The sequence below is a fragment of the Calidris pugnax genome, unplaced genomic scaffold, assembly GCF_001431845.1.
Source record: "Calidris pugnax isolate Ruff unplaced genomic scaffold, ASM143184v1 scaffold187, whole genome shotgun sequence".
Lineage (NCBI taxonomy): Eukaryota > Metazoa > Chordata > Aves > Charadriiformes > Scolopacidae > Calidris > Calidris pugnax.
The window spans coordinates 2,813,065-2,828,840 of NW_015090969.1; the positions used below are offsets into that span (position 1 = coordinate 2,813,065).

A 15,776-nucleotide genomic window follows, 5' to 3' on the forward strand; every position below is an offset into this window, starting at 1 on the left:
GCAGTATGATAGGAATTTTATAGTTGCAGAGTCAAGAAAGAAAGAAGCTCATTCACAAATTGATGTATTTGTAGGTATCTTTGTATGTGAGGAGTCCTGATACCTTCATTTATAATCAAAGTCACAGAATTACAGGAACTGGCATTTGGCTGAAAGTGACTTCTAGAATTCCCACCAAAAGTGGCCCCTCTAGATAGGTGAGTGGGTCAGAAGGTCACTAACAATATAGTAGAACTAACTCTCAGCATAAACAGGGTTCCTCTTTTTATTCCAGGCTCTTTTATTAATTTATTTGTATTTCCATTTTATTTCCACTTGTAAATTGGGTCAGGTACTGTTTTTTGGGTTGGCTGTTGGTTTTTTGGTTTGTATTTTTTTCCCTGCGTGTGTGGTTTTGGTTTTTTTCTTGTTTTCTGCTTCTGTGGGATATGATGCAAGACCCATGTTAGATTGTGATCCCTGAATATTCATAGATAATATTTTATTATCAATAGTTGTAAGTTGAAGTAGCTGCTGCTTAGCTCTCACCACTTCATCTGGGGCTTCTCATCAACTCCTGTCTGGACTTGGGGAGATATTTTTCTGCAGTTCCTGTGCTGCTTCATTGATGACGTCATGCAGCTGGCAGGGAGTGGCTGTCTGGACTGGAACTGTCTTGGAATGCACATTCAGAGCTATACTTTTTCTGAGAAGTTGGGGGGGAGGAGGAGTGGTGGAGTACCATCATCTTTGCCTCACTATGAATACTTTTTTTATGACTCACTGGAAATAGTAAGGAAAGGCAGACCAGGAGGAGAGAAGCAGCTGTTTGCACAGAATTCAATTCAGAGACCAGGGTTTTGCCATTTGGGCTGGTTTCTGAAGGAATATTGTATGTAATGCAGGAAGAGAGCAGCCCAAAATAACCAAAGCGAGTAGTTGTCACGTAACGGTTCTTGACTATCGGGTACTGAGGAGTGCTGCTCATAGGCCTTCTTGCAAGAAATGAACTTAATGTTGAGTTATGATAACTTTAGTGATACAATACCATCAGAAACTAAATGGGCTTAAATGCTTGGAAGGTAAGTGATCAAGGGAATTAGCTTTGACAACAGAACAGCTGAAAAAGATTTTTGCATATGTGATAATTAAATTCTTCATTAATGTGTGCTTGGTATTCATCTGAAAGTCCTTCAGGGCTAATCTTTTTGGCAAACATGGCAAATGTGATAGGATGCCCATCAGCAAGAGCAATTTTTTGGTAATTTTTGCCAGTTGTTGGCAGTGTTTGCAATGTTACAAAGAGGAACCTCATATTTAGTTTTACCGGGGGGGGAGAGGGGAGGAGAAAAAGCAGGGGGAGAGAGAAGGGAAGGGGGGAGGCTTTCAGTGCCAGAATGTTAATACTGTCTTTAGCTCAGCTGCATGTTGTCAGGGAGGGTACAATGACCATTGTGGAAAATCTGGCCAATGTTACCTGCTAATCCTTTGCGTTTTAGTATCTTTGAACTGAAAACGTCTGTGGATAATGAGAACATTCTGGGACCTCTTAGCTGTGGGCAGCACTTGTTTTCCTAGCTCTTCATTTGATAGGCTGTGTCTCTTCCTGCACAAACTGTACTGAGATGCATTTACTTTTCCACCTATTTCTCTAGAAAAGAACACTCCTGATGTGACAAATTTATTTTACTTTGTTGTTATTACCGCTCTGAGACATCTTCTTTCATATTCTCTTGATTTATTCAGAGTTGGTGAGTTATTTCAGACAGAAGTTTTTGCTGGGGATTTTTGCGTGGCTGTCTAATGCCCTTGCTCCGGTGAATTGCGTGCAGAGCTGAGGCTGTCTGCCTGTTTTCTCTTCTGATTCTCTGTGAGAATCTGTGCCAAGTCTGCAACTGTGACTGTGCTAAAAACGTTTGAGATTTGTATGTAGAGGCAATGACCTGCTGAAGTATGAGATCCTTCTTCTGTCAAGAAAATGAATAGTATGATTTGTCCAAAAAATGCCATACCTGTGGTGTTGGCAATAGTGAGCAGCGCAAAAACCTTTAAGCTGTAGCTTTGTACGTTCTTTCATATTGCTTATGCAGACACTGTTGCAGGGGGAAAAAAACCAAGCAACCAAACGTGCTCTGGCCGCTTTTTCCTCTGCTGCGGCCATGCATGTTCTCCTTGGTACACCTGCCGGGAACTGCAGTAGAAGGGCTAAATGGGTGTAAATGGAAGAAGCATCTAGATGTGGGGGCTGTTGGAATGCCCTGTGTTTAAAAATGCCCAGATTAGCAGCTGGTCATCCAGACCTCGCATGTTAGCATTCACTTTCATGAGACACCCTTTGGAGGCAGAGCACAGTGAACAAAGCCTGATGAGTCATGGAGGTGGCATGGGATTAGAGGCAGTCATCACTGTCCACTACAAACAGGACACGAAAAGGCCTATCTGTAACCTGCAAAATCTGCATGTGGTTGCCAGCCTCTCTGAGGAAGAGCTCGGGAGATGTAAGGAGAACTGAAGAACTGGTGTCCCTTGCCCTCCATGTCAGAGCAACAGATCCTGGACCTCTTACTGCTTGTTGGACCAAGTGTGATGGCCCACTGCTGGGTGCTTAGCTTGGACATCCTTCTCCTGGGTGCCTGATTGCTGGACAGGCTTCTTCAGCACCAAATGCTTTCTGGTGCTTGTGAGTATGAGATTGAGCGAAACCTGTTTTGTTTGCATTTTTTATGTCAAATACAATCAGCTTCTCCCTTCTATAAGGTCTGATGTAATTGGTGATGTTGCTGGTAGAAGTCTGTAACTGCATTTCCTACTCATCTGCCACCTTACACGTTCGGTACACACTGACTTTAGGCCTAAGTTGAATGCAAGAGCTTTTTCTTTCCTGGGGCAGGTGACAAAGACTTAAATTTCTATTTCAGCATGTTAGATTTCTCAAAACTACTTGAGTTAAAATTGAAATTAAGAATGCTACTTTTGATAGAGAACTAGAGAAGAGAATTATAAACCAATGGACAGTCAAAATGTGCTTTAGGAAACAGATCTTGCTCAATAAAATATTTCAAATTACAATTCTGATTGTTTTGTGGTAATTGCTGGTGTAATTTTAATAGTTGTAAGGGTACCTGACTATGTCATACTGGTTTGAGCAAAGGCCTGTGTGTTTCCAGGTGAGATTTCAGATTTACCTGCTTTGGAAGACTTTAAGGGGCTGATCTTGAACACCGTAACTCTTGATGATGTTCTTGTTTCCCAGGATTGTTGCACCACTGCGGAAGCCAGCTTGCCTTCCCCACCCCCTGATGGATTTGAATATGTTCTTTGGAGAGTGGAATTCTAAATAAGTATTGTTGGTGCCTTCCTCTAGCTTGGACACCTGCTGTCTGGAATGTGCTGGTGTCTCTCAGTCTGCTTTTGTGAGCCTTGCTTCTGTAGTGTGAGTTGTCAGGCAAAAGGAGGTAATGTTTGAAATTCTGTGTGTGGCCAGGCCACTAGAGGAGGTGGGGGCTCTGAGGGTGAACAAACCTGGAGGGGAGTTAGGAGAAGGGAGAGGCTTTTCTTTCTTGAAGTTTTGTTGCTCTGAGTGGAATGCTTGGTATTCTGAAAGCCTTTGTGTGATGTAATTTGTCCTTTTTGTAGTATGGATTGAGTTGCTGGTTAGCTGTGTTCACTGCCTCCATCCAGCTTCTGGGAGGCAGTTACACTGCCATCACTGACACTCATTTTGACAGAGAGTTCTGCCCTCTTCTTGCAGCTTTTCTACCATCTACCAGATTCTTGCCTAATCTTCCTGTTACAGCAGCCGCATGAATACGATGCTATCGCAACCTCTATTGCTTGAGGAAGATGATATCATTTGCTGCATGTTAGAAATCCTTTGAAACAAACTACTCTCCACTAAAATAAAAGTCCTTTTCAACTCAGGGACAAGTATGTTACGTTACAGGTCCTTGTTTTTCAAAATGTAGATATCCAGGAATTGTGAAACTAGCTAATTAAATGCCAAAAACTGAAGCATATGAACATTTTTGGGTCTTTGCTGATGCAGTCTGTTTTTCATTTTGGCTTTGGTAGATCAGGTGCAAATTTTCCGTTTATTTTCTTGTGGACAAAACTGTTATCTTGCCTTTCCCTTGCCCTCCACGCTACTGAAAGGAGAAGAGAGAAACTTTTCCAATCTTTCCCTAAGCATGCCTTTTAAAATACTAAAAAAGCCTATACACCAGCAGTGCATGCTGTAATGGCTTTTTTTTTTCTTTACAGCAGTTCTGTGATTCCCCAATACGTTGTTGCGCATTAGATAAACTCACAAATGTGACATTTGTAAACTTCTGTCAAAATGAAAAGTTTTACAAATTAAAGATATGCTGTGTACAATAATTTAGGTATGTATGAAAAGATACAGCATATTTAATTGAACCATCAATTACGTAGTTTAATAAAAGGCTATTTTTGCTTGTCTCTGTCTTACTGGCCTTCATCAGAGACAGGGTATTGGGTTATGTGGGGCATGAACTTTTGGTTTGACACCATGAGCAGGTCTAGGGGCTGCTGTTGTCATCTGGGGATAGGTGTCCTTCTTTGGTGATACGTTCCTGGGTTAAATATGGTTAGGGTAGCTGGAAGGAATTGTCAGCAATTGTGCTCACCAGATCGCTAGGCTGGATAGTCATCAAGTGCAGGCAGGTGCCATCAAAAAATACAAAGAGGACAGAAGTAAGCGTGGAGCGGTTGCCATGGGAAAACGCTGATGATCCCACAGTGGTTTGGGAGGCTTGAATTTTCTAAAGGTATTTGTCCCCACCCCTTTCTGGCATTTGGTTGATATGCTTTCACCTCTATTTTGTAATTTGTTGTGTATTTGGGAACGTGGTGTGACTGAGGGCAAAAAATAAAATCCAAAAGAGAACCACCCCTCCCAGTCCCATTCCTAAAATTCTCTGTGCGCAGGAAAATGTTAATTTGCAGAATGTGCTTGGGTATGGCAGCTGACTGCCTGGACTTCTGCCTGCCTGTCGGGTGTATTCCAGCAAGACAGGAGCAGGGAGCCAGTAGTGAAGCCTATTTGTTACATGGCGGTAGCTGTACTGTTTGAATGAAGTAAAATTTTGGTCATCTTTACTAGCTACTTTGGAGATGTAAGCAATAAACCCTTTCAGGAACCTTTTCCTCCAAGAGCAGTAAACAAAAATATTTCTTCTTCTGATAAGTGAAGTGGGAGAATGCAGTGCTGTAAGTCCAATGTGGAGCTTGGAAATACAGGGGTTCATTTTGAGGCATGTAATAGTTTGAGGGATGGACTTCCCAGTAGATGTAGATCTACTATAGATGATTGCATTTAAGGAGCTGTGTTAGTTCCTTGTGAGGTAAAAATATCCCTATGATCTCAGCCTTGATGTTCTAGGATTAGCTCATTTAACCATCATTTGAAGGCTTAGTCTCGCAAGAGCTCATGTAGAATCCCAGCCTGACATGCAGCATCGGGTGAAATGATCCTGGTGTTTGTGTATCATCATTCCATGCCCTTCCTAGCACTTTGCCTCTATTTAAAATCAAGGTGGTCATTTCCTTAGGGAATGTGTTGGCAGTCTCCTAGCTGACTAAGTGCTTGGCACATTTGGAATAAGAGGCTCTCTCTGAGGTCAACAGGATGTCACTTCAACAGTGGGATGAGTTGTGAGGCTCTCATCACTTAGAATCTTCTTCTGAGCTGTGTTTTTTACGACAGATAACTGTTAATCACTCTTTCCTGAACTATACGCATTCAGGATTTATAAATAAGTTCATAGTCTTGGACACAGAAGGGGAAGCAACTGGAAATAAGTTCTTCATGGCATTTTCAGAACTTCTGTTCAAATTGCGCCTTTTCCATTTAATTCTTGGTACTGTGAGATTTGAAGAAACTAAGAGTGTAAGATGCACTTTTTGTCTGTATTTGGATATAGCAACAGGCAATGAGGATTACTTTGAAAGTGCAAGAAGATCACCTTATTGCAAGAATTTGTACCCACACTGTGAGCGTGCACATGGAGATCACATCTTGAAGATGTGTTTGAAGAACTTGCTTTTGGGCAAATAGCTTGCCTATTTCATGGTTATGAGAAGGAGGTGTGTAAGACAGTCTAATTGTGTCTAACAGTCTTAACTGTTAGTAAAGCGCAGGCTTAGGCAGGCTTATTTTGCTAACTAAAATATATTGGTATGGTATACAGACAGTGTTACAAAGACTTGAGGATAATATCATATGCACCTGGAAAGAGAATCAGGCTCTATGCCCCTCCAGTGCACCTCTAGACCTCCTTCAGGAGGAAATAAAGCATATTTAGCCTTCTTGAAGAAGGAGACACCTCCATTTTAAAACGCAGTTGGTAGGGGACCACAAGAAGCAAGCAAGGAGTGCTGTGGCACTGGCATGCTTACAAAGAAGGCTCCTGTGTATCTGACCTATGATCAAGAAATCTGTGGCCATTGCTCCCAAACTAGAGGCTCAGAAGTTTGAATCGAGGTTCTGTTTGCTGCATTCCTGCTAATGAAATTGGTGAGGCATACAACAAGCAGAATGTGATGTGATCTTGTGGATACCTGAGCTCTAACTAACACTTAGCTTCGATACCAGATTCTGATATGAGTGATGCTGTTTAACATCTTTGTTGGTGACATGCTCAGTGGGACTGAGTGCACCCTCAGTATCTTTGCCAATGACCCCAAGCTGGGTGGAGCTGAAGGGAAGGGAGACCATCCAGCCAGACCTGGACAGGCTTGAGAGGGAGGCCCATGCAAACCTCATGAAGTTCCATAAGGCCAAGTGCAAAGTACTGCAGATGGGTCATGGAATTACCTAGGTTGGAAGGGACCCTTAAGATCATTGAGTCCAACCATAAATAGAACAATCCCAAACCACTACTAAACAATGTTCCTTAGCAGCATGGCTACCTGTCTTTTAAATACCTCTGGGGATGGTGATCCCACCACTTCCATGGGTAGCCTGTTGCAATGTTTGATTACCCTTTCGGTGAAGAAATTTTTTCTAACAGCTGATCCAAACCGCCCCCGGCATAAGGAGGCCATTTCCTTTTGTCCTATCGCTTGTTTAGAACAATCCCAAACCACTACTAAACAATGTTCCTTAGCAGCATGGCTACCTGTCTTTTAAATACCTCTGGGGATGGTGATCCCACCACTTCCATGGGTAGCCTGTTGCAATGTTTGATTACCCTTTCGGTGAAGAAATTTTTTCTAACAGCTGATCCAAACCGCCCCCGGCATAAGGAGGCCATTTCCTTTTGTCCTATCGCTTGTTACTTGGGAAAAGAGAACCATTCTATGATTCTGTGTGTTAGTGTTACGTACTTTATCTTCTTAGAGTTCTTAATGGCTAGAAGTACTGAAGCTTTGCTCTTGAGGCCAACACAGTGGAAGTGACCACCGGATGCAGACCCAGAGGGTGCACTGGCCCACAATCTTGTCTCAGAGTTGAAAAATGTTACTGGCTGGATCTGTGTACAAAAGGAAAAGCCATTGCCTTGAAGTTTAGGCCAGCTGAAGGTTAGAAAAAGTTATTTCTTGTCTCTGCAATTAATTAATTTAACCTTGAAATTACTACTACTTAGTGATGACCAAGCAGTCAGCTTTCCTCATTGGTTGATAAAGATCACTTTTTTGACTGTTAGTGCCTTCTGTGTTTTCTATACCATGTTCTGTTTTCTTTCTGTGCTGGAACATACTGCATGGTAGTCCTGTCATGAAATGAGCAGTGCTTGTTACAGGTTTTGTCCATTTTTTTTATTGCCTACTCTACTATTTTTATTTATTAAATTATGTATTCTTGCAACATTTCTGGAGAGATGGGTGGCTAGTTCTTCTTCCTCAGGCTTATCTACAACCTGAGAGGAAAAGAGTGACTTTTCTGTGGTTTTTTCCACTGTCCCAGGGTTAGCCAGACTTTTGACATTTTTGCAAGTCTAAGAGCAAAACGTGTGGTGTGTGATGAATGTTAAGTTTTTGCTGTGTCTAAACTCCAGTTGTGGTTAAAATTGGCCTAAGATACTGTTGAAAAATGGTACCTTGTCAAAATCCTTGATAATGCTGTAATGTTGGTACTTGAGATTACTAATGTTAATTTTTTCCAATCCTCGCTAATGGAGCAATGTTTCCTTTGAAAGTTTGAAGACTTTGAGAGACTGGCTACCTGATGATACCAGACATTTTTTTACTGTCACGCCTTCTCCAGGAAGGTTTGGCTTTAGATTGCAGCTGATGATAGTAGCTGCAGGTAGATATTCAATGATCTTTTTCTAGGAGGGGGATCTGCATTTTGTAGCAGTAGGACTGACTGATAGGGAAAGTGCCATTACTACTATAATTTGAACTAGCTTCAGTAAAATTGGAGAGTCCAATATTACCTATGCAGTCATGTGACAACATTTGATTGAAGAATTAATTCTGGGTTAAAAACTCTTTCTGTGCTGGTGAGAGGGAGGGAGCATAGTGGGAACTGCCACCATAGCAAAAAAGAATTTAACGTTTCTGTGGAAAGCTAATGGATGATGTATTCTTCTAATGCCTAATGTCTAAAGGGAGTAGAAGTTGCTGCCCATCAACCAGGTCTGTGTCCCACCTCCCCTGACTCCCCCTGCCCAGTGAGACTTGAAAAATTCTTTCCTCTTGTTGATCTGGAAATTCTGCATTTATTTCTGTCTCTTAAGGATGACAGGTGTTAATTTTAATATAACTATGTGAGCTTTTAAATGTAAAAGGTACTGCGTAATGCTTTCTGAAAACATGGCTTTGCCCTCTGGCCCAGCAAATGGTTAAGCAACGCTGCACCAAGCGGGAGCCTTATTATATGTAAATTGCCCTAGTTTTGTCGTTATAATAACACCCACTTAGGAACCTGTTGAAACAGGTATGAGTACATTGAGACAGGTTATGTTCTAATTATGGGTTATTAATCTTACTTTATGGAGGTGCTTAAACAGAACTCACCATCTCTATGGCCTTCTGTAAGGCATCAAACGATTCAATTCCCTCGCATGTCCGTTCTTTCATTTTAGGACTTCCTAGGTTGAAAAAAGTGGGTGGTTTCTTTTTTGTTGCCCCAGTAAGGTTGTTAGGAGGGTATTATGATTGATAGCATTTGAACTCTTCCAGGTTTGAGTAGCTCTGCGTTCTCTCCGGAGTCTGTGGTTGTAACGATCAAAGGCACGTTACAGAGAGCTCTTGCCCCTCATGTAGGGAGTGGGGAAAAGGGTGGCTTATGCAGGTGGGGAAGAGTTGAACTAGATCTCAAGAGATCCCTTCCAGCCTTGGAGATTCTGTGAAGGTTGGGTTGCAGCAGCACAGGAAATGCAGCCATATGGGATAGGGGAAGAGCATGATCTGAATGATAGTGTTTGACTTGCTTTATAGTATCTTTTGGATACACTTTTGTCATGTTTTCTCTGTCACTCATTCAGTTGCTATCTCCATTTTTCTAGAACTTAAAGTTCAAGAAGAACCAATTTTTTTTGAGAGGAAAGTAGCAAAAAAACAGGGAAATAGTAGCTTCCAGAACTTCTTTTTGTAGCTCATGTACAGAAGTTGGCCAGGTGTTCCCAGAAACCTTTTCTTCCTGGTAAACACTACTCCTTGTTGCTCTTCCAGGCTCCTCGTCCTGTTTTAGGCTGCAAACGCCCTTTTCTTGGGCTCAGGCTGCACTCCACAGGGTAACGATGTCTCATTCAGGATTTGCAGTGCTCTCCCAGTTTAACTGTGATCCTCAACTCTTCATTTGCAGTAGAGGCTTCTTTGAGAACATTCTGTTCAGGAAGCTATGGCAACCGGCTTGATTTTTAATCTTTTTAGGAGAATGTTTGCGTTCCTATTTATAAAACTAACCTGAGGAAATATGACAGTCTAAGTTACAAAACAGTCTATTTATGTCACATTAGAAAGGAAAGTGCAGTAAGTCTCTTAGTGTAGGAGACTATTGAAAAGCTTGCAGGAAAGCTGATGCTTTCCGGGCTAAACTCTGCTCAAATAAGCAACTTCCTATATATGCCTTTTCTACTTCGAAACTGTTACTTACTGTTTAAGTGCACCATATCTGGAGTACTAAATGTAAGGTCCATGAGACTTTCTGAGGTTATTAATACTGCTTTCACTTGGACTAGAGGGACTGAGCATCCTTTGCCTTGTGAAAGCTTCTCTAATACAGGGTATTTTGATTTACATCTTATTTGGAACTCTTCTGAGATGTAGCCCCCACTATCCATGACTTCTGTGTGTCCTGAGTTGATGTCTTCCGCACTTCCATTCCTTTATTGCATGAAATTTGTAAGCTATTCACATTGAATCCTGAACTCCTGTCAAAACTTGTTGAACAGGTTTGCTTTCTGAAACTTGTACTTTGACTCAATTCTTTACTCCCTTAACATGTCCTTCGGGTTGTATTTGTTTTCTGTACCTCACAGGCTTTGCATAAACAGTCTTCCTATTGTTTTCTGGAGTTAGATGCCAAGGAGCTCAAAGACTAGATGGGAGAGAACATGGCTGTGCATGATCTGGTGTTTGGTCACTCACCGGTGACTTTCTTGTATGTGAATAGAGGGTTCCAAGGAGGCCCATGAAGATGATCAAAATGCTGGAGAAACTGCCCTGTGAGGAAACACTGAGGGAGTTAGGTCTTGGAGAAGAGAAGGCTTGAGGGGCCCTCATCAGTTTTCTAGTACTTAAAGGGTGGCTAAAAGAGGACAGGGGCTCTTCTTCACAAGGAGCCACATGGAGAGGATGAGGGGCAAGTAGCACCAGGAGAGGTTTCACCTTGATACCATAAAGAAATTTTTTGCAGTGAAAGCAATCAACCACTGTAACAGCCTCCCCAGGGATATGGTAGAGTCCCCATCGCTGGAGGTTTTCAAGACATCACTGGATAGGGTGCTAGATAGTCTCATCTAGGCTCCCTTTCCCATGGGAGGCTGGACCAGATGATAGTTTGAGGTCCCTTCCAACCTGGGCTGTTCTGTGAATAAACAAGGCAGTGAGACTAGTTACCATTTCCAGTTAGTCAGGTGCTACCAAAGGGCACATAAATCAGTCCTCTGACTTAATGCAGCTTTTTAGGAAAGCAAGTAGAACTCACAAAGAGTATGTGAGACTTGAGGCTTGGAAATGTAATTTTTATATAGCTTTCCAAATACTCGTTTAGGTGCTTCTCCAGAATATGGAAATACACTTCTTGATTTGTGCTGAGTATCCACTCTTTTAGGGAGTGAGGGGAGTTTTTCTCGCTCTGTATCCCTCCATGTAGTCTTGCGTGTTCCATTTCAAATCATGCTTCTTTCAGTAGTGCCAGGGCCCAGGCATTTTCGTGTAAAGCTTGTCTCAGCCCTTCCAACCAGCTGCTCGTTTGCTGATGGAAAGTTTCTGCAGACAGAGCCTTTGTAATCTGGACATTCAGAGCAGAGGCTGTGATTGTCACACAGTATGTTTTATGAAGAGTTTTGCAAGACGTTAATTAGGAAATTATTCTAGTTTTGGGATTTGGAAAGGATTAGAAGTGAGATGGCTAGAGAACGAGAGGCTAGCAGAAGCTGGAAGAATCTGAGGTGTTGCCTGTTTCCTGCAGAAAACCACTCCCTGTTGTGGGAGGGCTGTCAGCAGGGACATAAAACTCTTTCTGGCTGTTGATTTTTGTGAATGCTAGTTCTTGAGAAATGTGTAGTTTCCCATTTCTCTTCCCCCTCCTTCCAGGCGCTCCTGAAGTCCTCACCAGGCTGTGACCTGTTTCTGTGACTAGATACTTGCAGCAACCTCATTGAAGAGCTTGGCGGCAACTTCTTTTCAAAAGCGGCACCTCAGCTGCTTGGAGCTGTGGAGAAGTCTTTCCTGGGATGGGTCTTAAAATGGAGTAGTTGTTTGCATTCAGATGGCAGAATCAGTAGAACTGTTATATGGGGATGGTAATAGTGGCTGATTGTAGGTTCTTTATGACGGGCAGCTGAGGAATGTTGCTGAGGTTTTTTTTCTTTTGAAATGACTTCATATTTTTCTATGTTATCTGGAGAGGGATGCAGATACTGAAAACAATCTGAATAGCTAAAGAAACAGCCATGAAATCAAGCCATTTGTAAAACCTCTGCTGAATCATTAGTATTCTTTCAACAGCAAGGCTGTAAGCGTAACTGCTGCAGAATCCGCAAATAGGAAAACAGCATTGGGGATTAGATCTTTCAAAAAAAACCCCCAAAACTCAAACAGAAGTGCATGAGGGATGAATTAAAAATTTGAGGACTTTATGCTGTAGTTGCTCTACAGTCAGTTTTTAGATGCTCTTGGGTGGAGGCATCGGAATAGCTACAGCTGATTTTAACCTCTGTTAGTAGAAAAGGCCATCTGAAGACTAATGGCAGCTGAGCTAAATAGAAGTGTTTGAATTGTACCTTTAAGCAAATACAGAATTAGAGCAAAGAACAAAGCACCAGTGCCTTTTTTGTTGTTTTGAGAACACTGGCTTGTTTATCTTAAAAGGCAGATGGCCACATTATGTACTATGAAACTGCATTGTATACCAACATTTCAGGTAGAGAGAGGTGGAGAAGTAATAGATTCAGATATGAGAAGTTATCATAGAATCGTTTGGGTTGGAAGGGACCTCTAAAGGCTGTCCAGTCCAACATCTGGCAAGGAGCAGGGACATCTTCAACTAGATCAGGTCATTCAGAGCAGAGCCCTGTCCAAGGGATGGAGCATCTGCCACCTCTCTGGGCAACCTGGGCAAGGGTTTCACCACCATCTTCCAGATTAAAGCCATTACCCCTTGTCCTGCTAACAAGTTTGTCCCTGTCTTTCCTGGAGACCCATTAGGGACTGGAAGGGGCTCTAAGGTCTGCCCAGAGCCTTCACTTCTCCAGGCTGAACGCCCCTAACTCTCTCATCTCTGCATCTCCGTGGCCTCCTCCATGTCTCTCCTGTGCTGAGGCCCCAGAGCTGGAGGCAGCACTGAGGGGGGTCTCCCCAGAGCGGAGTAGAGGGGCAAGATCCTCTTACCATTGAGCATGCTGGGCTGAAAATTGGTGATTCAGAAGCTGATTCATGTGTAGTCCAAATGCTCCTGCCTTAGGTTTGGTGCTGTTTATCAGAAAAGGTGGGGTGGCCTGTGTCAGTGACTACAGTTTCAGTCTCCTGATTGCAGTCTGCTGCCAAAGGACTGTCAGCACCAAACTGCTTCGCAGTCCTTGTTTCAGCAATAAACGTACTGCATCATTCAGGCTTCTTACTGTGAAGTATTACTTAGCTAACCAAAAACTTCGTTCCTGTCTTATTTCTGCTCTTCAGTTTGAAAAAATGCAGACCGCAGCGACAAGGTTAATCTCATCAGGGTTGTATACAGAAGAATAGTAGTGCCTGACTTCACTGTTCCCCTTTGTGTACACCTCACAATAACATTAGGTCTTACAGCTTTAAACTTTGAATTCGTTATGTCTGCTGTACTTACACAATCCCCCATCTGTAGGTAAGGTAGATTAATTTGGACAGTCCTGCTCTTACTCAAGCTGTGACCACCCATGTGTTAATTATAGGTTACAGTTATGCTAATACCGGTGTTATTCTCTGATTCAGTATTTTTTTCAGCATCAGTTTTCATGTTTACTTCTTCAAAAACTGAAAGAGGGAGGCATAGCATGGCCTTATATGTTAGGAACAGCATCATTCAGTGAATCCCCATGAAAACACTGCTTGGAGATGTCTGTTAGTTCTCAGTATATATGAGCTAATTTTTGTATGTATGTGCAGTGCTTGATTTCAATCAGAATATTACAAGGCATGAAGCCTCACACCTTGTGAAATGTCTGCAATTTTATTTGGTCAACAGAGCAGCATAATTTTCCCAGTTGTGTTTTACAGGAATGATTTCTGTGAAATTCTGTTAATTTACTACAGTTACTCATTTACTGTGTTATCACTTGCATCCAGTACTGTATTTTCTTGTTATTTTGCCTGGATTAATGTGGAGCTAAATGGTTTACAGTTATGCATGGATCTGAAACAGTATTTAGAATACTAAAATTATGTTATTTGGGTTCGAGCAGGATCCTCTACTTGCCAGTCTTTTAAGATCAGTCCCAGTAATGTGGAGTTATTATCCCTGTGAGCCAAATTATTCACCTTGCTTATGTTATGTTGTCAGCTCTGTTTTATAGTATGGACTACTACTGTTCTGGGCCACTGCTGTCTTGAAAGCCACATTTGTGTGATCTTCAGTGATCCAAGGCTCATACGTCCTGTAAGAGCTTTAGAGCTCAGCTGGAAGTGAGGCATTGTCTAAGGAAGAAGCTTTAGAAAGTGGCTCACAGCTGTGCAGCTCCCTTTTTCACAGAACAGCCAGGGATCGTGTCATCTTCAGAAGAACCTGTGTAGCTGAGCATGCAGGGTACAGCCTCTGGTAGGTCCGTGCAGAAGAAACATCAAGGTGCACCTCTGTTTAGAGAAAAGTGACTTATTCAAACTATTTGCTGTTGTAATCTTTGTTTTTGTCATGAGGGTCTGTGACATCAGTAAAAGAGATGGAAGGAGACAGGATAAGGGAAAAGCAGTTGTTATGAGGAGAGGAATGAATGCCTGTTCCAGGTTTTTTTCCCCCTTGTTTTGGAATGTATAGTAGGGTGGGAGAAAATACATAGATCAGGAATGTAGACTTGATGACAATATTGTAAGGCCTTTCTATGACATCAGCTAAAAGAGCTTGAATAAGTGGTACAAAATCATGAAATAATTAGTGAATACTTAATGAGAGTAAAGAAATATTTGTGACATAAACCTGTACTCAAGAGGGAGGCTTAAGTTAGTTAAAAGGACATGTTAGCTGCTATGTCTAGAGCAGTACCAGCTAAATCATGGGCCGAAAGAGAAATAAGATGGTGAGATGGTATCTTAATTACTTGTGAAACTGGCTACTGGATTCTGTACTTCTTGATATTTTGTATGAAGTGTTACTGAGTAGCATTTTAATGACATGGATTGTGTGGTAGTGCTGTGCTTGCTCACAGCCCCTAATGCTAAGTAAATAGCATGCTAGAGTATGACAGCAGTAGCAGCATGAAACTTGTTTAGCATGGAGTTGTGTTCACAAATTGGAAATATACTGATGTGACCAACTTTGTTCTTCTTGTACTTCAGATGGATGGAGGCCTGTCTGAATGAGGAGCTGCCTCCCACAACAGAGCTGGAAGAAGGATTGAGAAATGGAGTCTACCTGGCCAAACTTGGAAACTTCTTCTCCCCTAAAGTGGTATCTGTGAAGAAAATCTATGATAGGGAACAAACTAGATATAAGGTAAGAGCTGCTGGCTATGGATACTGCTTTAGGCAGATGTCTAAAATAGGAAAATGTGGACAGGGAGGTACTGTGAGCAAATAAACAGAACACTAGTTTATATTAGCATTACCTGAGAAACTCCACCTTCATTCTACAACATTGGTTAAGCGTGTCTGTGGGGGTGGATGCTTTGCTTTATATCTGAACTTGCACTATGTGAAAGAACTTGTCATAAGCAGTCAATGTAATCTGTACAGAAGACTACTGACTTATTTTCTGCAAGAGTGCTGTTTTCACTCTCCATCCTAATGAACCTTCCTGCTGTTTTTGGCAGCTGTGACATTTTGTTTCTTACTTGTTCCTGCCTATTTTTATTTCAGGCAACTGGTCTCCACTTCCGGCACACAGATAATGTAATCCAGTGGCTGAATGCAATGGCCGAGATTGGTCTCCCCAAGGTAATTTCTGTGTTGTATGTGCAGATAAATAATCTCAGAAAAGCTTT

General features: G+C 42.0%; 1 protein-coding gene across 1 annotated transcript in view; it reads left to right on the top strand.

Moving 5' to 3' along the window:
• Positions 1-15,776, top strand: part of IQGAP1 (IQ motif containing GTPase activating protein 1) — a 69,603-nt gene that overhangs the window by 10,117 nt on the left and 43,710 nt on the right. Inside the window, exons 3-4 of the mRNA XM_014952723.1 lie at positions 15,133-15,289; positions 15,652-15,729. Coding sequence (XP_014808209.1) covers positions 15,133-15,289; positions 15,652-15,729 — 235 coding nt within the window. The remainder of the gene's footprint in view (positions 1-15,132; positions 15,290-15,651; positions 15,730-15,776) is intronic.